The sequence below is a fragment of the Ixodes scapularis genome, unplaced genomic scaffold, assembly GCF_016920785.2.
Source record: "Ixodes scapularis isolate PalLabHiFi unplaced genomic scaffold, ASM1692078v2 ptg001217l_1___fragment_2___debris__unscaffolded, whole genome shotgun sequence".
Classification (NCBI taxonomy): domain Eukaryota; kingdom Metazoa; phylum Arthropoda; class Arachnida; order Ixodida; family Ixodidae; genus Ixodes; species Ixodes scapularis.
The window spans coordinates 19,128-45,175 of NW_024610120.1; the positions used below are offsets into that span (position 1 = coordinate 19,128).

At 43.7% G+C, this 26,048-nt stretch overlaps 1 protein-coding gene across 1 annotated transcript in view; it reads left to right on the forward strand.

The window, feature by feature from the left end:
• The window catches only part of LOC121834492 (papilin-like), a gene marked incomplete at its 5' end in the record, with an annotated part of 46,645 nt that overhangs the window by 18,182 nt on the left and 2,415 nt on the right, over window positions 1–26,048 (forward strand). The window contains 4 exons of the mRNA XM_042288184.1: window positions 5,472–5,669; window positions 21,277–21,402; window positions 22,793–22,927; window positions 24,044–24,139. Of these exons, the coding sequence (XP_042144118.1) occupies window positions 5,472–5,669; window positions 21,277–21,402; window positions 22,793–22,927; window positions 24,044–24,139 (555 nt within the window). The remainder of the gene's footprint in view (window positions 1–5,471; window positions 5,670–21,276; window positions 21,403–22,792; window positions 22,928–24,043; window positions 24,140–26,048) is intronic.

Here is a 26,048-nt window from a genome sequence, read left to right on the forward strand (position 1 = left end):
AGCAGCCGCCCTAACTTACCGTCGGCAGCCAAACTTACGCTCCCTTCTAGTATGCAGCAACCAGTCCACAAAACTTCCGACTTTGCTCCCCGGTACCACACCGTGCGGCGCACGCGAAATGCCTTCCATGCAAACACACCGGCCCTCCTCCGAACTTGCTAATGAGAACCCCTGGCAGTCACACCTGTAAATCTTCTAATCTTATATATACATCATTTTCTGCACACTCTCTCCGACCTCATTATATATCGGCGAAACTGAGCGCCGACTCCACGAACACTTCCCACAACCCCGCAGACTTGTCACACTAGAAAGAGCGGGCCAACGTAAACATGATCTCTCCACACACGTATCTGAACATTTCTCCTCCACGGATCATTCCGAACTCAACATGCGAGTATGCGTCACCAAATGAGGCTTTCACACACACACCTTACAGAAAAAGGAAGAAAACGGAGTAATTTTTAGCCTAAAGAAGAAATTCCCTTCCAGTCTAAACAATAAATTTTCTTTCGACTTATTAAACATTCCCCTTTCGTCCGCATCTCTCTTTCCTTTCCCTTCACGGTATTCTTTTCCTGGTCGGAATTCGACGTCAACACCGACACGGAAGGGCGCTTTATTATGTGCGATTTTTTATTTTCAGCAGTTCACTGGCGGCTTTACCAGTACGGTGAAAGACCGAGTTTCCATTTTTGGGGGCTTACACCGTTTTCTAGATTGCAGAAGGACAATTGTGTTGTACGGGGATTTTAACTGCGTTGTTTGAGCGAATGATAGAACGCCGCCTCGGCAGTACACTGATCGATGTGCGACGATTTTAGGCGACTTGCTCGAAGATATTGAGCTAGTTGACGCTGAACCGTTAGGAATGAGGCGCGTGAGATGCGTTTCACCTACTTTCAAGCGTCATCCGACACCCGCCTGGATAGAATCTACGTTTCCGCCTCTCTTTCTGCATTGTTAGGCAAATATCGGGTAACGCCGGTTTTTTTCTCCGATCACTGCCTGGTTGCGACAGTGATCGGTGATAGGGCGCCGACGAAGGCGAGGTTCGAGTGGAAGCTGTGGAAGCTTAACACCAACCTGCTCGACGATGTGTTCTTTCTTGCGCGTATAAACAGAATGTTTAAATCGTACTTTGAAAGTACGGGAGGGGGTATTTTTGAGAAGTGGGAGATCGTAAAGCAAGAAGTTAAGATGCTTGCGATAGAAAGGTCATCTGTTTTGGCCTACGAAGCGCGTTGTGCCGAACGCAGTTTAAACGCTGATTTGCAGGCGCTCTCAAGAGCGGAGTGTGTAGCTCCCAGCACGTGTTTGAAAGACTTAGATAGCGTAAAAAAATGGCTAGAACTAAAGCCCCTTTCTACTGAAAAGTAGCGACATCCTTTGAAGAATGCCGCCTCCTATCTTAGGCCAAACCAGGCGGCGCTACTGTCGACGCGCGGGTGTAAAAAAGCAAAACATAAAGATAAAGGTGTGCGCGTAAGAGGAGGAGGGAGAAGATGTCGCTAGCTTTTTTATTCAGGGGCATTAGCTAGAACAGCTTCACCGAGAGCGTTATTACGGAGCCGTGGTCCGAGCGCGTGCAGAGAAGTACCTCCTGGGCGAGCAGCTAACGAAACGGGCTTTAGCGGATGAAAAGCGATACGCGCTGTGAAAGAAAATAGCTGAAATAGATGTCAACAGCGTTACGAGCACGAGCCAAAGTAGCATACAGCAGGCGTTTGTGGCACACCATAGGCAGCATTTTGAACCGAAAAGTCAAGGAAGAGAGGACCCAGGCTTCCGTCTGCAAAATAGCGAGTCAAAGGTTATCAGTTATGCAGAGGATATCGCGGTGTTTTCCAGTGACAAGCTCAGCGTTAGTGCCGCTGTCACCTTGGCTAAATGTTTTTGTGAGGCTACACTGGCGCCGCTATAAATTGGAACGAGTGCCGCGGGGTTTGGTACGGAGCACGGGCCACAACTCCTTCAGAGTACGAAGGCGTTAGCTGGGATCGCGTGCCGTGCGCATACGTCGGCGTGCCTTTAAATTGTTACCGCGAGAACAAAACCTATTGGTCTGGGTTCGCCACCGACCTGGCCAGCCGTGCTTCCCGATGGAAGTAACGTGATCTGTCCATCTTCGCGAAAGCGACAGTTTGCAACATTTTTTTTTTCTTTTTCGATGATATGATATGTTTTGAAAGCGATCTCCTGTGCTCGCATGAACGTTCAGAAATTTCACCGTATTTTTGTTTTTCTCATCCGGGGATCTAATTGGGAACGAATGAGGCGTGACAACCTCCTTCACCGGGTGTGTCACGGGGGACTTGGGTTTTCATTAAGCAACTCGAGTCCCGATTCTTTTTTCTTCGAGAACAGGAGCATCCCTTCATTCGAACATTCATCCAGACCAAACTGCCACCTCATCTGCCATTATTTCTTGTTTCCTCATGCGGTAGCGAGCCCACTCGACTCGTGGGGTTTCAAAAGGAGGTCATTGGCGCAGTGGGGTTTTTGTCTGCTCGTTTTACTTTTAAATATTCGTCTCTCGTGAGTAAGAAAACGCTGAAACGCGATTTGGTAGTGAGTTTGATTCAGACGCCACTTTATAGAACTGTTTTACATGCCTGAATGTACATACCTGAATGTAGACCTGTTTTATAGAACTGTTTTACATACCTGAACGTACATACCTAAATGTAGACCGCGAACAAAGATTCAGGTATGTACGTTTGGAACTTGAATATTACAAGACATCCAAACTGTTCGGCTTCTTAGGGCCACTTATTTATAATTGCAACAATGTGCCATAAATTAATCGGATTTATCTAGAAGTTTTATAAACATTTCAGTTGCGGTCAAACTACGCGACGTACTTGTATGTCGCAGCACCAAGGCCTCTGCAGGTTCTGTCACTTGCAAGATAAAATGGTACACTCTTCATACTGAACAGCCGCTATACTCAACCCACCTATAAGCTCACGGGTCAGATAAGGCAACATGCTTGAGCTAGCCCTACACGCTTGAGCTAGCCTGCTTTGAAACATATCTTTCCATCGCAAGCAGTCGTTCTGCAAAAGTTAGGTAGCCCACGCTTGAGCTAGCCCAACACGCTTGAGCTAGCCTGCTTTGAAGCACATAATTCTATCGTAAGCAGTTGTTCTGCAAAAGCAGGTTTCGAAATATCAATCCCGTGCCTGTAGAGCGTCCGCATCCCTTTAAGACAGATGGTGAAGAACGTATAGCGAAAACCCTGCCTGTATCCTTTCGGCTGCACTCTGAAAAGCATAGCGTGTCTATATTTCCCGCAATGCACTTGACAGAGCCAATCGTTACAATCACGAAAATAACTGGGCGCACGAGGAGTCTGGAAAAATGTTTCGACCTAAAATAAAAACTGAGCTGCGACGCTGAACATAGTGTAACCATGCACGCAAAACATAAGGCCCTTGAGTAAGAAAAGTAGCGACATATTCTTCCTTTTCCTCTGGCACGCACACTCTGTATCTTTATTATTTGCTATTCCGCACCCGCGCGTTGAAGGTACAGCCGCTTATCCGCTCCAAGATAGCAGGCGGCGCCTTTCTTTACTTGGTTATAACATGAGTCAAAGCGCAGTAGAAGGCTAGAAAACACACAAACACATGCAGACAGACTAAATGTCTAATGTCATTGTGTACCTTATACTCTGAATTGATCGAGCCACAACTCAAAGAAAAGCGATGAAATCCGTGACGTTGCCCTGTCGGCGTTGATAGACATGTGCTACTAGCGTCCACTGCAATCTGACAGCGTTCCTCCACCCTCCTTGTGGATCCTTCAAGGGAGGTCGTTACTTTTGCGTGTAGAGCAGCTTTAGCGAAACCTCATGCTCGGTGGTACAATGGAGATATGTTTTCTATGTAAAGGGACATTTTTAGCGTGTACTCCCGAAGATCCCTCCGTAGATGCCAGCGTTTGGCTGCACGAAGCGTTGCCAGAAAATAGATGCTCCAGATTTTTGTGTTGTTATTCAGTGCCAAGCTGGCTACCCGTTGAGGATCGTTTTGAAATGCGGTTCGAGCAAAATATCGCGAGCAAACATAATTACCGCAAGCTTTATTTCTATAATAAGGCAGGTGTGCATAGAATGAGAGAAGTCAATATATCTTATGCATGTTAGTAAACGGTGTCATTCATTTCGAATAAATTATTATATAAGTCTTGTGGTGTGTTGAATAACTGAATTCATGTGCTCCCGCTCAATTGGTCAGGTAGCGTTATAATACTATCAATAATTATAATTATTTATTTTTTTGTGTCCCCAAACCACTTTTCACTCTTCACAGTGGTGGACGCGACATAGTATAGAACAGCCAGATTGTTGAAACAGAACACAACACCAATCGCCTTGCCATATTTAGGCGATAGACATCCATTCGCGAACAAGCAAGGTAAAATATAAGGCACATTAAAATATACAGATGCTGTTTCTACTCTTGCGCAAGAACCTAAATGGGTTTAACGCTTCAATTTCCAGATTTAATTCAAGGGGAAACGCTTTTCGCAAAATCTAAAGAGGAGCGTTCCTTTCTTGCCACACTTTTACGCTCCTTACGGTTTACGTTCGACAATTTCCAGACGTCCCCGAGTTAGACAGTCTTCACAAATGCTTAAACATTCTTCAGCTAGGGCAACGCCTTCGTCTAACCTTGAACTATTTTTAGAGCGAAAATCTTAGGCGTCCGTTTCCGGCTTGAACGGCGTCGCCATCAGCGTAAACGTAACACTTCGGCGTAACGCTTTTTCGTGACGCGTCGGCGTTGCCGTAACGCATCGGCGTAACATTTTTTTGTTACGCGTCGCCGTCGGCGTAGCCATAACGCATCGGCGTTACGCTTTTTCGTGACGCGTCGCCGTAGCCGTAGCCGTAACGCATCGGCATAACGCTTTTTCGTGACGCGTCGGCGTTGCCGTTACGCACCGGCGTAACGCTTTTTCGTGACGCGTTATCGTCGCCGTAACCGTAACGCATCGGCGTAACGGTTTTCCGTGACGCGTCGGCGTCGCCGTAACGCATCTGCGTAACGCATTTTCGGGACGCGTCGCCGTCGCCGTAGCCGTAACGCATCGGCGTAACGTTCTACGCGTCGCCGACCCCGTCGCCGTCGGCATAGCCATACCGCGTCGGCGTGACGCGTCGCCGTCGGCGTAAACGCGTGGTGCATTATAGGAAGCGTCACCTAGTGAGCCAGGATGACGCGCGCGTTGCATTATGGGACGTTTCCCATAATGCACCGCGCGGGAGGGAGGAGGGGGAGGCGGGGAGGAGGAGAAAAAAGGGAGGAGGAAGAGAAAAGGGGGACGAGGCGAGGAGCAGGGAGGAGTAGATGAGGACGGAGGAGGAGAGGCGTACCGTTCCCTCCCGTACCCTCCCCTTCTCCTACTCAAGAGCTGCTAATTCGACATTACAGAGAGTTGTAAACGTCTTTCACTTTTTTTAGGTACAGAAAAATGTTTCCTGCCCTTCGATGCTGGTTTTTGCCAGGCCAAGCACAGCAGCTTCTACTACAGCCAGGCAACGGGCAAATGCGAACCTTTCACGTACACCGGCTGCGGTGGCAACAGCAATAACTTCCAGAGCCTAAAGGAGTGCCAGGACACGTGCCAGACACCCCTTGAGGCCGCTACTGCGATTACAGGTGCGTGTTGCCGCAAATAGTTTTTACATGCAATGATACAGTTTATAGAGATGCATAGCATTATGAAACATTTTCTGTCAAACTTCTAGCACTGAAAGACTCCGATTATAAAAAAAACCGCTGATAGTTTACTTTCTTGCAGCACCCGAGACAGCCAATCACGGTGAACTAAAGAAAAGAATATTGTTGATTAATTGTACTTCAGCCTGTGCTAAGAAAAGGCAATAGCAACAGTGTCAGGTATAATTAATCATAGTTAACCTTCACCAGCTTGCCAGCAAATTCGCTATTTTTTTTTTCTTTTTTTCAGGAAACTGAAGCCGTTCTGCATAAATACTTAAATCACCTTTATTTGGCCTCCAGGTTTGCGAATATCAAAATTATATTTCAGACTGATGCGCCAAGTAGCCAAAGCAGCACTTTCGAAATAGCGATGAAGCCCCTCCTTCCCAGTACGGTCGGTGGAAGGAGAGAACCGTGACGTATTCATACAGAGAGCTCAACCTTCCAACGCCTTCCCCAATCCTTACCCGGGCAGTCGAAAGCACCGCAGACGTTCCGTCGCAAGCGGCACTCGCAAGGCAGTTGAAACCTCTGGGTATAACATCACACCCAGCAAAGTTTTTTTTCGTTTTTTTTTTTTTATTATTACGTTCGGGCCAAATGATTGTGATATAAAAATTCACAGGACAGAAGCATGCCAAAATTCATCTCTAACTCGATATCTTTTTAAGAACCTCATTAGCTTTCTTTTAAGAGAAGAATCAGAGTGAATGACGAAGCGTAAGATATTATTAGACGAACCGCGCGGAGACAATCAACCTGTCGTTTCCCTAGCGTACCGCGCATTCGCACAATAGAAAGTTTTAGGGAACCGTTTTTGCACATCGCATAAGGTACGATGGACCTTCCGATGTACAATCTGCGCACGTGCTGCCGCAGAAGACTCGCCAATGCGCAGTGCGTGCCGGAGGGCCAGTCGTACCGTATCGGATGGGCAACAACGGTTCCCTAAAACTCTCGAATGAATTGCTCCTCCGATCGAATCGCACGCTGAGCTTCGTCATTGGCCGAGTTCCTCCAGCTGCTCGCCGGGACTGGCTCTCTCCGTGTGATACGGGAAACTGAATTCACGGGCTTCTCTTCAAGTATAGGACTTTTCAGTCAATGCACACTTCACAGAGACCCCTGTATTCATTTTTGTGTGCCAGCTAGTGGGAGTATATGCAGTAACGGACAGCCTTCTTACGATACAAAGGGCGTAATGAGTACAGGGCATCATTTTAACGTTCCGCAGCCGATCACGTTTGCGGCATTGGAGAAACAGAACACCTAGGAACGTCTCTCCCAGAATAGAAGAGACATCATAAAAGGTCACGCGCCTAAGCTTCTTAACCTCCAAGTAATTCTAAGGGTCTGAGGAGGACCCGGAACTCCTTCCACTCAGTTTCCATAACGTGCTATTGAGAGTACAACTGTATCTGCCACATTATGCCAATCGGAATACCGTAAATCAACCTACGCAAAGCAGTTTTCTTTTTTTAATATGGTTACGAATGACGAGGCAGTGAAAACTGAAGAAACTAAACGTTGAATGTGGCGAACTTGTGCCAAAACAAAATGAGAATGAATGTCGAATAACGGTCGTCAATGACGGCGTAACAGCAGGAGCGAGCGCATGCGAAAAAATGAGGTAGTGCGGCGCGGGCGGCTTCTTTTGAACCCTTTCTGGGTGTCTAAGGGAATTCTGACGAGAACATTCCGGAATTGCACATACTAAGCTTGAACAAACTACATCATTCTCAAATCTTCTAGAACATTCCGCGTTAACATATATAAATATAAAACGACGTGCATTGGCGGGTATCGAACAAAAAACGCATTGAAATCCTGTCGCTACTCACGTGGACGTAACGTTCCAGTTTTACGTAGTCGCCTGCTGAGTTGGACTAAAAAATAATAAAGCAAATAAAAACTTCTGTTCAGACTTTTAGCACATATTTCCATTTCGAGTTCGGCAGCTTGAAACCTCTGTTTCGTTTCAACATTAGTTGGGGAAATCGGAACGAAAGAGAAATAAAAAATATTTCTTCTCAATGAACTTTCTCTACAAATATTTATTACCTCTTCCTTCTTCTAGTCGGTCAAATATCGGCTTTACTTCTTTTTAGCTTTTTATAACCTTTCAGTATTCTCTATCTTGTATACAAAAGACTATATCATGCAAGAAAATGTAACTATCTCTAATAACATGGTGCAGAAGCTTTTTTTTTAAATTTCTGGATGCGTTTATTTTGAGAAATATTGTTAAGAATATTAAGCGGTATATTAAAGAGTCGTTTGTTGCTGCAGGAATATTTACGACGTACACAATTAGGCGCCGTACTGATTTACTACTTGGAAATCAGGCAAACAATTCTTATACATAAACGTTTTTTTTTTTTCTTAAATTGAACTGGCAAGTGAGATGTGATGTAAAGGTAATATCTTACTCTAGAGCAGCGGTTCTCAAATGGGGGTCCGCGAAGACATTCTAGGGGTCCGCGAAGCCCTGCCTCATTAGTCAAACCCGGCAATAAAATTTTTATTTTTCTAGATTGAGAAGAAACGTTCCAATTTTCGAGTTCGTTTTCTCGTGTGTATGCCAATGATAGAAATCTAGCACTTACTTATATTGATTTATTAAATCATTATCATAATTAACCCATACTTTTCCCTTCCCCTCACCACGAACGGGGTCCCCCACTATCTTCGGCGATCCTCAAGGGTCCCCGAAACATCAATGGTTGAGAACCACTGCTCTAGAGATTTTGTAACAAAAAGGAATCGAACACAATGACGTGCACAATAAAACAATTAACTTGAGGCACTCAGCACTCCATAGGTACATTTATTACACCACTTCATAATTGTGCGAACTCATTATAGAATAACCTGAGTGGTATCAAAAGTGTCTACTCCTACATCGAAAATGTTCCTAATGGCAACAAATTTTTCCGCAGTAGAAACAGAGAAGAGTAGAAAGCAACCGTGAAAAGGACGGATTTGAAATATTTATGAAATTAGAATACGATTGCGCTGTTATAGCGTACATTACGAACAATGCTTTGAGAAATAACAAGCAGCTATAAAGAGCTAGAACAATTATGAAAATTCCATAATATACACCGACCTTTCGCCAAAGGAAGCAATGTCTTCCGCGAAGCGAGGGTATAAGCGGAGAACCGGCTGTCCCTGTTAATATTTGAGAGGAATGATTTTCAAATCCATGGGTCATATTGTGATGGTATGATGAGGATACATATATTATGTGAACCGGCGCTACGACCGATCAAAGCTAAAAACAAATATGGCGCCACGATCACCCCCCTCCCACACCACGGGACTTTTGTGATGCCACAAGCTTTCCATTTTATGTGCGCAAATATTTGCACACAATTGACGCTGAACCTTTATTGGACAGACAATATAGTCAGAGTGAATCAGCTGAGATAGAAACCATAGCAAGAAAACGCATGTCAAAAGGAAAGACTGTACATAATAATTGAAGTGAGCCTGTTAATTAGACCACAATCCTTCGAAACGAGGCCGAAGTTTAGACACCACGAATCTGAGTTCGGGCTTGATGTTGAGCTGCGGCCCGTACTTTTCTTTCCTCGGCGTTACCGTTGAAATGCCAAGTTTAGAGTTTTGGAGTTTCCGAGCCTCCTTTGCGATCCCCCGCCAAATCTTTCGCCAGCCTTTTTCCGGTCGCTACCCACAATTTAGAAACCCCTGATGTAAGCCGAACCTTTGTTATTTTTATGTCAAGTTGGGTTATATAGCGTTGAGGCAGGCAAATGGGGGAGCAATATATTAGCTTAGGTTACCTTCAATTTTGCCAGGTTCTATTAATGTGAGCAATGAACGAATGCTAAGAAAGCTGGCGGATAGAGCTAGATGAAAAAGAAGTTTTGAAGGCATCCAATACATTTCAGATTGTTGCTTTGCAGTATTTATTAGAGTAGGTAATGCTACTTAACGCATGATGTAGTTACTCTTAAATTACGTTTAGCATGGTTTATCAGTTCATAGTGCACCTCTTTACAATGAAAGCTACTCGCTGCTGCGCCTTCGCGTCACATGAAACTCTGCCGTGTTGAATATAGTGCTAAAACTAACCAGACCGTTTTTTGTTTTGTTTCTATAAAAGTTCATTTGATTGATGAAAAGAAACTGGAATAAACAGGCGAAGCCATTACTGCACATGTTTTTTTTTTTTTTTTTTTGTCAGCATCCGGTTTTTGTAAAGATCCAGTCTCCGTCCCGGTTATACTTTCTGTATTACGCAGGGTAACCAGCCTTTCATCATTTCTGTTCGATTTTATTATTAATACATTAGGAAAAGGAAACATAGATAAGAACAAATCTACCACCATGTACTAAAATATCGCAAGTGTTAATTGAAAATCTCCTAATATATCACACTGGTCACTTCTTTCGTAAAGCTATGTGTAGCCGGTGAGCCCACGTATCCTGAAAAACTGCCGGCTCCAAGACCTCATCTAAAGCATGTCGGCAGTGGGCTTAGGCCCGAGGTTTGGACATGCCCCTACCACTCGTACTCTGTATTTTTACAGCAACAGGTGGTATGGGCAATCCTTCCCCAACTCAAAAGGATACAGTTGGGGTTGTAGAGCAACCTGCGTTGGATATTGCATTTTTTAGAGCGCAGCTCTTAGGGGCCCGTTTCCGGCTTGAGCGGCGTCGGCGTCGCCGTCGCCGTCGGCGTCGCCGTCGGCGTCGGCGTCGGCGTAACCGCGCGGTGCATCATGGGAAATGTCCCATAATGCACCGCGCGAGCCCCCCACCGGGGTCACGTGACCTCGTGGGGGGTCACGTGACTCCCCGAAGTCACGTGACTCCCCTGAGATCACGTGGCCCCCTCCTCGAGGTCACGTGACCCCCGCCGATGTCGCGTGACCCCCCGATGACGTCATCGTCACTGATGACGTCACCGGCATCCACATCGTCATCGTCATCATCACTGATGGCGTCACCGGCATCCACATCGTCATCGTCATCATCACTGATGACGTCACCGGCATCCACATCGTCATCGTCATCACTGATGACGTCACCGGCATTCGCATCGTCATCGTCATCATCACTGATGACGTCACCGGCATCCACATCGTCATCGTCATCATCACTGATGACGTCACCGGCATCCACATCGTCATCGTCATCATCACTGATGACGTCACCGGCATCCGCATCGTCATCGTCATCACTGATGACGTCACCGGCATCCACATCGTCATCGTCATCATCACTGATGACGTCACCGGCATCCACATCGTCATCGTCATCATCACTGATGACGTCACCGGCATCCACATCGTCATCGTCATCATCACTGATGACGTCACCGACATCCGCATTGTCATCGTCATCATCACTGATGACGTCATCAGTGACGTCACTGATGTCGTCACCGGCATCCGCATCGTCATCGTCATCATCACTGATGACGTCATCAGCGACGTCACTGATGACGTCACCGACATTCGCATCGTCATCGTCATCATCACTGGTGAAGTCATCAGCGACGTCACTAATGACGTCATCGGTACCCGCATCGTCATCGTCACTGATGACGTCATCAGTGACGTCAGTGATGACATCATCGGCATTGGGGGTCACGTGACCCCCAAGGTCACGTGACCCCCCCCCTCTGGTTAGTTTAACCCCCCCCCCCAGTGCCCTTCCCCCCTCCTCCTCAAGAGCTGCGCTCTAATTCGGCGTTACAGGGAGTTGTAAGCGGCTTTCATTTTTTATCTAAATAAACCTGCCGCGGGTTTGTACATTTGAGGAAATCAGTGTGTCACTCTCCGAGCAGACGTTGGCGATGGCTCCTCCACATAAGGTCCGAGGCACTTGAGGACCATAAGGTTCTGAAAAGGTGTCGCAGCTTTTGCTGTCGCTGTACACTGTTAGAAAATTCCATCAATCTACGTGGAAAAACCGAATAGAACATGTCCCGTTTTTTGGAAATGCATACAATGTGCTGTTTGTTTTCAAAAACGGGAACTGTACCATATGCATTGAAATGTGCTACCGTATAAATAAAAAAACCCTTACAAGACTACAGTTTATAGTCGGTTCAACTGGAATAAGCGAATTGAACGCGCCCAAAAGTGCCGGATATCCAGCAATTTTTATGGAACTCTATCAGACCGCGGAAGTACAGTGCCCGTGAGCCGTATTACGCCGCGCGCAGGAAGACATCTCTCACCCGCGCATGCGCAAGCCGCTGCCGGCCGGCGTGGGCCCGCGAGCTGCGGAGTGCTGCTGCCCGTTCGGAAGGCGAGTTCGACGTTGTTATCGCGTCGTCAGAGGCGTTCAGCGGTGCGTTGACGGATTTGTTTTCCAAGGTACGTATACGTTCAGTTGTTCCTAACGCAGTGTTATTTTACTATCTCTAAGGGTGTCGTATATCCCAAGTTCGGGATGCCCAGCGTGTAGCGTCTCGTCTTCCCAGCTGCATAAAGCTAGGCCTTTTATAGTTCCTGATTCGGGGCGGCATACTGCCCGACCCTACTTAGTATTGATGGTATGCTGCGCTGGGCGTAGTTACGTGGAAAAAAACTGGAGAAATGAAGTTATTGCAGAAGGACAGACAAAAACATGCATGAATTGGCGCAGATTAACAACTGTTTAACTTCTTTCTCTTTTTTCTCCCCCGACCCGTATTTCCAAAATTGCGGCTAAGAAAACGAATGGTTGATGTCTTGAATTTGTTGGCTTCTGAACTTGATGGTGTTTGCTGTAGCTGCCTCTTTGATATACGAATTGGATGGTGTGTTTTTGTAGCGTTTACCTGGGGCCTGATGTTTGCTCCGACAAGTTTGGTATCTTATTGAGTAGATCTATTTCTTCTTGTCGCAAAGCTAGTGATGGCTCACTGACGCACGCTCCGTGTCTACCCGAGGCCATGTGAAAAGCCTCGATTATTTCACGCTTTGTTCTGTCCTTTGATCTGGCCAAGATGGAAGTAGTGTCAAGGAGAGCTTTGCAGTTGCATTTTGAACAATGCGCTGCAAGGTTGCCAGGTGCTTGCAGTTGTCCGCATGCATGGTTGTGCTCCCTTAGTCTCTCGTTAAGGCATCTCCCAGTCTGCCCGACGTAGGATCTTCCAGACGACAGTGGTATTTTGTATACCACACCTTCGACACATTCAACAAATTTGCTCCTGTGTTTCACTTGACACAGTGCCTTGCTGTTAGTCTCGTCCACTTCATTGTTGACCTTCCTGCATAATCCTTTGAGCCTGAAAGGGGCAGATGGTGACACTCTGACTTCGTACCTTGCGGCGATGTTCCTCTGCTACTCGACCGTGTGAGCGATCTTGGCAGCTTGCTAAATATGCGGTGAAATAAGGATGGCACCTGCTTGATGCAGAGAAATAGTGCAGGGCTTTTGCATCTTAGGAATAGTAACGCATTATCGTGCGATATTTTGAGTCGCCCAGTAAACTTATCCGCGCTGAGCCAGTAATCAATCATCGTCGTGGTAATACTCGTGTGCGTGCCGCGGATGCTCCGGGCGTTTTGCGTACTAAATTAATGCCATTTTTTTCAGGACTGATATTTCCTAAATAACTTGAGCTTCTGATAAACGAATTTACTTCGAAATTACCCCGGTCGAGTTGAAACCTTTATTGTAATAGGTGGTATTCACTGGACGCCACATCGGAGCTCTCTGAACGCTGCGCATGCTCAGAGTGCACTCCCGCTTATGACCTGAGGACACCCTTTTTATGTAGAGTAATGCTACATGCACGACGTCGTGCAGCACAACCGGATGTGGCTGTACGCACGACGCGCGTTGATGTTCTTTGATTGGACGACCCGAATCCTGGCCATAGTGGCAGAGCTTCGCTCTGCCATTAAAATTACTGCAGAGCCCCTCAAACAAATATTTTCGCCCCATCATGACCTAACCAACCTCGCAATTCACGAGCTTGCTCGTGAATATGAGACCAGAGTTGCGCATTGTGCATGCAGCCTCACACATTCAGGAGCATGCTCGTGAATTGTAATTAAGTTTTGAATGTCAAATTAACTTTTTTTTTTATTTAGGATGGGATTTGACTTGTTTTCATCGCTTATCAAGTTCATTCACCACAACGGAGAGCGATTTCTCCTTGTGAATTAAAGGAAAATACTGTATATATCATCGGAATGAAGCGATAAAACTCATGGATATATATGTTAACCGGAAGAAACTGAGAATCTCCTCCCCAGATAAAAACTGAAAAGGTGTGCCATGTTTGAAAACAATATAACTCCCGAAGTCCTAGGTATTAATGCTCTCAAACACAGTTAAAATCATAAACGTTCGGTTCAGCGTTCCTTTATGACTAAAAAAATCGACTTTTTTTCAGGCAGAAGCATCTTCGACTGCCACTGGATGGCACCAGGTGCTTCGAAGGAGTCAGCTTCCTCTCTGCCATGGAGCTGATGTACGCCACATACCTAAAGTACCCTGCTGAGCTGCTAGCAGCGTTGAAGTTCGTTTAGAGGTAACTATAGATGTGCCTTTCAGTTATGAAAATGTGCGCTGTGAATTTGCTTTGGAAAAATGTATCATATGGACAGTTCTAATTCCTTCAGGTGGTAGAATTGTCTAGTGGATATTGCATTTCGTGAAGAAATAAATAGGCGATTAGTTTGTCTGGGAAGCAGCAATAACTGCTAAATACTTTTTGACAGCGTTAATGACATAATAGGCCGTTAGCAATAAATTATGTAGCTAATCTGTTATCGTGCCCTTTCCAACATCCTAAGCAGTTTGGCATACTTTTGAATGATGGTGTGCTCTTCAACGTATTTCCGGCAAAGCCAATTTGGCTCAAAATTAGAAATTTCGAAGACTGTAATTGACTTATTTTTCGCAAGAACCTAATTTTCGCAAATCGCCTACAATTTGAAAAAAAAAAAAGGTCCCGCGAACAATTCTGGTAAAATGTAAACACATTGGAAACTATATTGAGATCCCACCGCATCGTGAAAATTAGAACCCGCAAATTATTCCAAAACTTCAACTTTGACCTCAATCGGGAAATATTGAGCCCTCGAAACATATTTCGTTTACATTATATAATATGGTACAAGTAAAAAAAGTTCAAATTCAGTTTTCATTTGGCAATGTGCAATGTTTCCGAAACTTATAGGAACACACCAACTGTTCATTACCTCATAAAAGTGCTAACTTTTCGGTGGCCGAACGACAACTATAACATGTTGCTTAATGCAACAATTTTGTGCGCTACGTCATGGATTGATGTAATCTCCAGAGGTAATACAGTAGCGTGTTCCTTTGGTGAGTACTGTACATATACAGGGCGTTTTTCTTTTTTTTTATTCTTACAGATTTGTTTAAAGAAAGCCATGAAAGCTACACTTATTCGGTTTCTGCGAGTGAGTTATACGCCAATGGGGACATTATGTGGGTGGCTAATATTTGCGATTAGTCAGCTAATTAAATAAAATTTGTTAAATAACTTTTTAATTAGTAAAAATAGACATATGGTTCCCATTAGAAACTTGCTGAGCGTTATCGAAAACCACTAAATCAGTCATTTTTAGAAGAGTTTCAGCGCGTGAGAAGCGTAGTAGTGCATTTAAGTTACAACTCGTGGAGCACATACAAAGCTAGCTGTCGCGGTAAGGCGCCTGTGCGATTTTCCTGTCTCTTATTTAGCCCCAGCCTTGTACCTGCTCCACGAGTAGTAACTTCAGCGCACTGTTGCTCTTTTCACGCGCTCAAAGTCTTTCTAAAAATTACTGATTTAGGGGTTTTGGACGACGCTCAGGAAATTTCTAATTGGAACCATATGACTATTTTCAGTAATTAAAAAGTTAATTAACGAATTTTAATTAATTAGCCGACTTATCGCGAGGATGAACCACCCCCAAATGCCCCCTGGGCGTATAACTCACTCGCACAAATCGGATAAGTGTAGCTTTCATAGCTTTTTTTTTTTTTTAAGCAAAACTATAAGAAAAAAAGAAAAAAAAAACGCTCGGTGTAGCAGACGCATAACGATTCTTCAAACGTATTGCAGTATTCCCATGTAGATATTAAGGGTTTCATTCAGCTTGGTCACACTTTCGCTGAGGCATTGTCAATTACATTAAAAAAAAGTGTCTAACTTTCGGCAGCAATTCGGAAAGAAATATGTTTTGTAGAGCAGCATATTAGCGTTAGCATTTGTGTTTGTTTGGCACGTTCAACAGCAACCTGGAACATGTTGTACCATGTTTTTGTTGAAACTTCGAACTAAGAAAGGCAAAGGCCTGATGTTAACGTGCTGCTTTCTAGACACCCTTATTCACAATTTGCTTGAAAATATTCGTTGCTCACATTAATTGGATGTGCTGCAGTAACTGCGTGACCTGCTTGGGAGGACCGTTTCTCTGTAAGTCATATTATTATGTTGCAATATAATGAAAGAATCAGTATGAATCTGGTATTCAGATACATTGTCATATAGAACCAATACTAGAACTTGTGCATCCTACGGAGCATGCAACTTATATTTTAATCCGCCTTAGTATCGATCGGCTTCAAATACATGAGCCCTTGTTCTGCAGGGGCACACGAATATACCTGTGACCGGGCAATGCTTATCAGTTAGAATAAGTAATATGAACCAAAAGACACGAATGTTCAGCATTCTAATAATGGGTGTATCTCAAAACGTCCCATTCGCATTTGAACCTTGCACATTTCGTCCTATTCTCATTTGGTCCTTCTCGTTTGAACCTTCTCATAAGATCCGAATCGTGTTTTTCGCAACTGGGCCCATTCTCATTTTGCCCGTTCGCCCTACGACCGAATGGCATTACTTCGGCATGCTTCTAACGTTGTTATGCCTTCGCGGCTTTGTTGATGAGCCTTACCTTGCTTGGGCCCCCAACATACCATTAGGTATATGTTATATGTAGAGGTGCGCACTGAGAATCGTACAATGACGCGTCCTTCCCTTCCTCTAAGCAAACGAAAAAAAACAAAGCGATGAACATTTAATTTGGAAACTTTGAACGGAAATAGCATACATATTAGCAGTGGTTCTCAACCATTGATGTTTCGCGGACCCCTTGTAGAAAGGCGGAGATGATGGAGGACCCCGCTCGGGGTGAGGGGAATAGAAAGGTATAGGGTATCATGATAATGATTTAATAAATGGATATAACTAATTGCAAGTGTAAAGTAGACTTATCTCATTGACACACGCACGAGAGTACTCACCCAAAAATTGGAACGTTTCTTAACGACGTGAAGAAAGACAACTAATATTGTCGTGCTTGACTGATAAGACATGGCTTCGCGGACCCCTATAGATGCCTTCGCGACCCCCATTTGAGAAACACTGCAATATAGAAGTGGTGTCATTGTCCCAGGTCGAGAGACCCCAAAAAATGTGACATTTCGGAATATGATCTGGCTGCGATAAATACTTGGTCTGTTTTATTGTCAGCTAGTAGCTTTTCGCGACGATCTCGACGCACTGCTAAAATCCTTGGCAGAGAGAGTATGCCTGTAGCGTGGCACACACACACACGCACGCACAAAATATATCAATGTACTTATTAATATAACCCCCCCAAAAAAAAACTATTTTCGTATAGAACGAGTCAAGTGCGACGGGTCAAAGCGAGATATTTTTGAGAATGGCTGTTTTGAAAAGGGCCAGGTGAAAAGGGCGAAACGAGAACGGACTCAAATGAGGAGGGTTGAAATGCGAAGGACGAAACGGGAAAGGACCAAATGCGCCAGGTCCAAGAGAGAAGATCTTTTTGAGAATGGTTGTTTTGAGAAGGGCCAAGTGAGAAGGGCGAAACGAGAACGGGCTCAAATGATAACCTTCCTCTAATAATAACCAGAATATTCTGCTTAAGCACTTCAGGCAAGTTTTTTTGTAATATTGCATTTACTGGTACTGTGAATTCCTTTTTTTAACCGAAGTATCGTTGGGGACACCTTTACTAGACAGGCGAGCTGGTTAATATGACATTCTACAAACCGAGATGGAGGCTTCGAAGACATACGTTTCAATTGAGACGGATGTGTTCGTCCTTCTTTGTAGCCTCCGTCTCGGGTTGTCGAATGTTTTAGCGTTGTTTGCTGACACAAGATCCGAAATGTGTCCAGTTATTACTGAGAACTGATGCCAGTAAGCTGAATCGTTTTGTTTTTTTGTTTTTTTTTGTGTACAATCACAATTCGTCTTGATGCAAGGATCAGACTTGGAGGCTCATGGTGTGTGCACGGACTGTCCAAATTAAGGGTGTGTCTCGGCTTGAAAGTATACTATAGACGAGGTTTAGAATTTGTCCAGATTGGATTACTAACCGATAGAGAAGTTAAAGAAGGAGCCAGGAACTCCTTAGCTTCTGTTATACATCCTCCTCTAAGAAATCCCACCCATTATTTATGTTATCTTTTTTTTTTCAGGCGACTTGTGGCAATGAACCCGCAGGAGGGGTCCCGGCAGTCGTCAAGAAAAGTTGCTCTGGTGCATCTGAAGGCGCAGGGAGCCCTCCAAGAGTTCTCGAAGTTCCAAAAGAAGTGGAAAGAAACTTCGGTGCTTGTTTAGATTAATCATTCTTTTCTATTGTTAATATTACAATTTGTTGTATAGGCCAAGATGGTTCTTTTCGAGATGTAGCATGTCAGCATAATTTTTGGTCACATTTTTTTAGGAGACTGCTCACTTTGATATTTTTTTATGGCTGCGCTGCCCCCAAAATATTTGCGGCATGAACTGTGTTTTTTTATTGTGTATCTGCTCTAGTCATTTAAAAGAAAAATAAATGTAAATATTTTTGAAGCAGCAAACTGTTCAGTCTTCTTTGCAATGGGTCCGTTGCTATGGGTTGGAACCAAAAGGACCAAGCGTGAACTTAGTTTGATAACGATTTTTTTACAAATGTTTATCTGCCTTTCTCCCCGTCACTACATGTGCAATGCTCTCTAAACTTGACGTAGCATGTGAACACTTTCTCATGTCATTCCTGGCTATTCTATTGAGTATATATGTCACAGATTCATTGTTCTGTTTTCAGGATAGTGCTCGCATTATGTACGACAGTTCAAATTTTCCATCCATACAAGTTTGGGTAACATTTGCGCATTGCAGGTAATTTTATGTTGCAAAGACGTGCATCAAGTTGCGCCTGCAAACTGCCAGGACATCCCTGTTTTGCATGTCGCATATCAACTTTTTCAAGGAGGAGCTTGGCATGTGACATACAAAGCCCGGATGTACTCATGAATAGCAGCAGTAACATAAAATGGGGCGAGTACTATCACAAACAAGACTGAACTTTTCCGTACGTACAAGAAATGTAACCTGTGTCGTTTTGGACGCATTGGAACATGTAATGTACTTCGTAAAAATGGTACATGGTCTGGCATGGCTTGCAACAGAACATGTGCTGCTGTGCGCCACGATGGTACATTTCCTGTAGCATACAGTACTTGTTCCGTGATGATGGTGTATGGAACTTGTTGTGGCTGCCCATACAGCAACAACATGTCCCGTACTAAAGAAGTATGGAACATGTTCTGTAGTCCGGTAATACAGTACATGTTGTGGCAACAAGGTTAGCATGTATGTGTCCCATATTTTGACAGGAGTTTTTCTAACAGTGTACTGCGAATTTGTACAGGACTGCTCACTTTTAAATATATTTCTACCATCCGTCTGCAAAAAAAAATCAAATATTCCAGTTGCAGGTTTCCTTGGAGACAGAAGTAACTTCCCGATATGTCAATCTCAACTTCTAACTAGAATGTACTTTTGTATGATTAATTTATTCATTCCGGTAGAAATATAAAAACGCAAGCATCGTAGCCCATGCTCTTCTTGACCTTCCTTGTCTGCTCAGATCTCCAGTCAGTTGAGCACAGCGTTGAAATTGGGGACCGCAGAAAGTGGCTACGCGAAGACTGCTCCTTCATTCTGCTGAAGCAGATATTCATACAATATCTGCATCAGCCGTTTTTGCTTTCAAATCCTAATTATATGGCTTCCTGGGGAAACTCCTTCACGGGCTCTGAAAACAAGCTCTCAGTGGTCTGATCATCAAAGCAGAATCGAGCAGCTTCAAACTATGACAACTAACGCGAAGAAATCGCATAGTAAATTTCTATCCCAGTGTAAACGAACCAGATTCTTTCCAGCATGTTTTGTCTCCGTCTCTTTTACTCTGCTGTCTCCTTAGTATCTCCACACGCAGGAATCTTCTTAATTGCAAAAGTGAAAAGGCGATGTCGTAGGTTTTATTCAGCAGGCCGTTTGCTCTACTCTCGTCTAAATCCCTGGTTAACTCAGCTGGTAGTGCGCTCCACTTGTAATAGAGAGGTCCCGGGTTCGATAACCGGACCAGGCGGATTTTTTCGGTCACACACCAGTCTCCTAGATGTGTCTGTATATTTCTGTTTGTCCTTTGTCCCTCTTGTTCCCCTTCTCCAGGGATTATTTTCATCATTCTTGTCCAGCTCGCTTGCGCCTTTGCATTTAATTGCATTGTAATCAGTACTATCTTCATGTATTTTGCACAATTGCTTACTTAGATACAGCGTAGACCCAGCGGCGCGTTGACCCTTATTTACAACATTCGAATATAATTTAGCACAAATATACAACTGTACGTTGAATGCTTAAGCAAAATTATAATTCGATTAGTTTACTTGAGCGAAAAATAACGAGAAACACATTTTTTTCCCGCGGGATAAGTATATTTCGAGAGAGACCATTACCTACCTGGTGGGCCACTGTGGCGATTACATTGGCAAATTGAATGGGACATACTTGGAGCCAAATTTATTACGTACATGTATGCACAATAAGCGACACTGGACGAAAGAAAGCGATCGCCGTTTTTTTATTTATTTTTTTGTCGTTGTTTTTTTTTTTGATAAAAATGCTTTTATTAAGATCACCAGTGTGATTTAAAGTGCTCAATTGGGGCACTAACTTCAGAAGTAAAACAAAATGTTTTCGAGCACACTTTTGAAGTAAACTCCAAAGAAAGCACCAAAAACGTGTTCGCGCTAAGAGTGTCACGCAGTCACGTAGTAAGTTCGAGAGCGATATGTTACGAAATCAATCTAAGCTTTCTCTTCAAAAGACCATCACACCATTGTTCTCGCTGTATGTAAAGTTAGTCTAGTAACACGTGCATATATTAAAATCACAAGTGACAAAGTATGGAGCTACGAGAAAAAGGGAAGTTCTACGAATAAATACGAAGCAAATATTGCACACCGTTAAAAAATAAAAAAAAATACACTTAAACCTCAACTACCCCGAGAGGGGAACTTCACTTCCGAAACAAACAAAAGCACATTTTAGAATTGTAGCTCGTAATATTTAGGTTTTCCATTTCTGCAATAGTTTTTATTCAGCCGAGAGTTTCTTTTTCTTTTTTTTTTTTTCAGTACACGTATTTTTTACAATATTTGACATTGTAAGCCAGGTTTCAGTAAATAACCGGTTGGAAACATCGAGACGAAAGGTGAGTACGATTCAATCAAATGCTTTCTTTCGCAGCTGCTCCAGTGGCCTGGATCTCTAATTGCTCCAGCACAGCGTCCTGTGGCCTTTCTTGTCCCTCGTGCTGTTCTTGGGACCAAAATACCAATTGCATCGTCTGCCACTGCGAGCTGCCAGATCTGGGTGAATCTTTCTTCTAAACAACGTTTAGAAGTATAGGTTGACACTTTCAAATACATTTTAAACAGTGATTCAACACGTCTTTCTAAGCTTTGCAAATTTAAACTATTCTAGCGAGGAAGAAGAGAACAAGGCTGAGCGCGCGGCAAGATTGAAACAGGACATTGTTTAACATGAAACCGTTTTGTAAGCGGCGCACGCCTCAATATATATGATTACCCGTTTTTGCTTGGCGGAAATTTGTAAATTAGTCATTGTCACAATCTGAGCTTTTTCCAACCAGAAAGATTAAAATGATAAATAGCTCGAGAGAAAATAAACTACGCGCAAGCTCACAGACATGTATCGATGAAGAGTATTTCTGCGTTTCTCTAGCCCCCTGCACGGGAGTGATACCATCTAGAGGTTTAGAATAGCCTTAAGTTGCTGACACCTCTATTTTCGAAGTCGAAACAATCGGCTATAATTGAGCGGTACGTCTGCTGAAAAATAATTCTGACGTAGTTCCGTTTGAATTAACCAAACGTTTTGAACCTAATCGCATAAACAAGCAACGTATGTTTGTTTGTTTTTTACTTCAATTCAGCATATTTTTTTTCGGATAAGGGCAGGTTGGTCTAGCGTATAATTTATTGCCAAAAAAAAAAAAGCCATCTTAACGCCCTCCCAACTTTCTCATCGACGTCCTTCATTTGAGCTCGCACTAATACTAGGCTCGTTTAAATTCCGGTACATACACCCTCAGAAAGGGTTCTTCCGAATAAATTATCGTTTAACTAAAACTACTCCGTATAAATAAATATAAATCCGCAATATTTATTAGTCAGACCTGCTTATTTGACTTTCTGCCCAGCAGGCGTGCAGACGCGCGTCTCGATTCACAGACAGAGCGAAGCGATAACTCATTTTTCAGTACGTTTTCAAGTCAAAAGTTAAAGCTTCAGTATTGTTTACGAAAATGGCCAGGTGAACGGAAATGAACCTACACACTACGATTTCCTTTGAGGTGGCCGTTTCCGTAAGCATCATGAACCAACTAGTTCAGCTTCAGCTTGTTCAGCATTTCGTATAGGAACAAACGTAAGCGGTGTTCGTCTGCTTTAGCGTTGCGTGTTCCAGGCTACGCATGCGCGACGTCGTCATGCAATAATTCAACATCGCAGTTTAGGCTCCACGCAACAAATTGTGAAACACGCAAAGCCAATGCAAATGTAACGGGTTTGCGTTCGCTTGTGTACGCAATACTAAAACTGTTGTTTGCGATGTAGCACCGATCAGGACTGTTGACGGTTCCAGAGTACATCACAACTCGGATTACTAAGATCAAACGGTTCCTAAGTCTTACGTGCTTGGACTGCGTCGTCTACTCCTAAAAAATGGCACTTCAACCCAGGTCCTAGATTGCGCCCAGCCAGCTGCATAACGTCGCCAAGTGACTGCCCTGTAGAGTGTCAGAGCAGCAGCAAGACAGACACCTGCTTCGACTGCAGCTGCCTCGCCCCCAATGGAACGCTTGTACCCGCACTAGGTAGGGACGCTCCCACCATTGAGGCGGTTTGGTAATAACATTGTCAGAACATGCCCTTGACGAAGAGAAACAGGGCCAGGCAAATAGACACATATAAGTGTTCTGCTTCTCAATTTAAGTGTTTTTTCTCACTTTTGTTATAAACCATTAACGTTTTCGGACACGTCTAGGAAATAGTTGTTATCGAACCATTTTTTACATATTTTTTTCTCTCTTTCACCTCCTCTTGTTGAGTCAAGCAAAGGCGTCGGGCCGCGAATCGCACGGTCCGGGGTTCGATTCCTACTAAGGCGCTTGTTACATCTTGCTTTTTACATGTAAATATAATAAATTATGAGTATATATGATTAATTATGACTAAGAATGCCTTCTACTTAGATTCGTGTACGCACTGGCTATTATGGGCTGTGTATGCTTTACGTTGCCTTGGCCTGTGCGTAACGTTTCTTCCTCACACTCGGCAGTTACACTTTTTACATAAAGTCCAGCCCATAAAAACATTCTGTGTTAAAATAAAGTGGATAAGCACTCGAGCAACTTTAACCCGTCGCGGCAAAACGAATGCCGCTAACTTATCAGTGGCTTTACTTCTATGTTTTTCTGTCGCCCTTTTCTTTTCTTTTTTCTCTCCAGACAACCAATGCAAGCGCTTCTGGTTTTCTGTGTCCTACTCCCGTCGTTACCTCGCCCCCTTCTGCCTAATGTAGAAATCAATGTTCCTCATGTAGGATTGAAAGCAAGAATTACGAACTGGTCTAACAAATCTGATTGGCATAAATTATCATCAAACTAGAAGTCATATCGTCAGCAGCCGCACTGAGTCGGCAAAATGTACATCTCTCTCTCTCTCTTTCAATTCTGTTTAAAATCTCAGAAGTGCGGCACACCAGTGAAAAATAACGGGGAGGCATATCGTATGCTTCACTTCTAACGAAAGGTGACCCCTAGTGGCATGGCTTTTTCAGGCAGTTCGATACCGCTTAACGAAGAAGACATTGACCTTGTGACTATTGCAGTACTCCGGAAGACAATGCCAAGGAACGCCTATAATTAAAATGGGCCTACTTCCCTTGATTGTGGATGGCTTCCTGAACAACGCCACCTTCTCTGTTTCAGAGTACGTTCCTTCTGAGGAGCCCTTCTTCTGTCCGCCTACGTGTACACCAAAGACACTCCACAGCGGCGAACGAAAGTGCCACTGCGCTGACCACAGTAAGGCATTCTCTCGGACATTCACACTTGTATCAAGTGCGTTAAAACACACAGCTATGTATGTGGATTATGCTGTAAGGCATTCTATCGGACATTCACACTTGTATCAAGTGCGTTAAAACACAGAGCTATGTATGGGGATTATGCTGTAAGGCATTCTATTGGACATTCAAACTTGTATCAAGTGCGTTAAAAAACAGAGCTATGTATTGGGATTAGGCTGTAAGGCATTCTATCGGACATTCACACTTGTATCAAGTGCGTTAAAACACAGAGCTATGTATGGGGATTATGCTGTAAGGCATACTATTGGACATTCAAACTTGTATCAAGTGCGTTAAAACACAGAGCTATGTATGGGGATTATGCTGTAAGGCATTCTATCGGACATTCACACTTGTATCAAGTGCGTTAAAACACAGAGCTATGTATGGGGATTATGCTGTAAGGCATTCTATTGGACATTCACACTTGTATCAAGTGCGTTAAAACACAGAGCTATGTATGGGGATTATGCTGTAAGGCATTCTATCGGACATTCACACTTGTATCAAGTGCGTTAAAACACAGAGCTATGTATGTGGATTATGCTGTAAGGCATTCTATCGGACATTCACACTTGTATCAAGTGCGTTAAAACACAGAGCTATGTATGGGGATTATGCTGTAAGGCATTCTATCGGACATTCACACTTGTATCAAGTGCGTTAAAACACAGAGCTATGTATGGGGATTATGCTGTAAGGCATTCTATTGGACATTCACACTTGTATCAAGTGCGTTAAAACACAGAGCTATGTATGGGGATTGTGCTGTAAGGCATTCTATCGGACATTCACACTTGTATCAAGTGCGTTAAAACACAGAGCTATGTATGTGGATTATGCTGTAAGGCATTCTATCGGACATTCACACTTGTATCAAGTGCGTTAAAACACAGCTATGTATGGGGATTATGCTGTAAGGCATTCTATTGGACATTCAAACTTGTATCAAGTGCGTTAAAACACAGAGCTATGTATGGGGATTATGCTGTAAGGCATTCTATCGGACATTCACACTTGTATCAAGTGCGTTAAAACACAGAGCTATGTATGGGGATTATGCTGTAAGGCATTCTATCGGACATTCACACTTGTATCAAGTGCGTTAAAACACAGAGCTATGTATGGGGATTATGCTGTAAGGCATTCTATCGGACATTCACACTTGTATCAAGTGCGTTAAAACACAGAGCTATGTATGGGGATTATGCTGTAAGGCATTCTATCGGACATTCACACTTGTATCAAGTGCGTTAAAACACAGAGCTATGTATGGGGATTATGCTGTAAGGCATTCTATTGGACATTCACACTTGTATCAAGTGCGTTAAAACACAGAGCTATGTATGGGGATTATGCTGTAAGGCATTCTATCGGACATTCACACTTGTATCAAGTGCGTTAAAACACAGAGCTATGTATGGGGATTATGCTGTAAGGCATTCTATTAGACATTCACACTTGTATCAAGTGCGTTAAAACACACAGCTATGTATGGGGATTATGCTGTAAGGCATTCTATCGGACATTCACACTTGTATCAAGTGCGTTAAAACACAGAGCTATGTATGTGGATTATGCTGTAAGGCATTCTATCGGACATTCACACTTGTATCAAGTGCGTTAAAACACAGAGCTATGTATGGGGATTATGCTGTAAGACATTCTATTGGACATTCAAACTTGTATCAAGTGCGTTAAAACACAGAGCTATGTATGGGGATTAGGCTGTAAGGCATTCTATCGGACATTCACACTTGTATCAAGTGCGTTAAAACACAGAGCTATGTATGGGGATTATGCTGTAAGGCATACTATTGGACATTCAAACTTGTATCAAGTGCGTTAAAACACAGAACTATGTA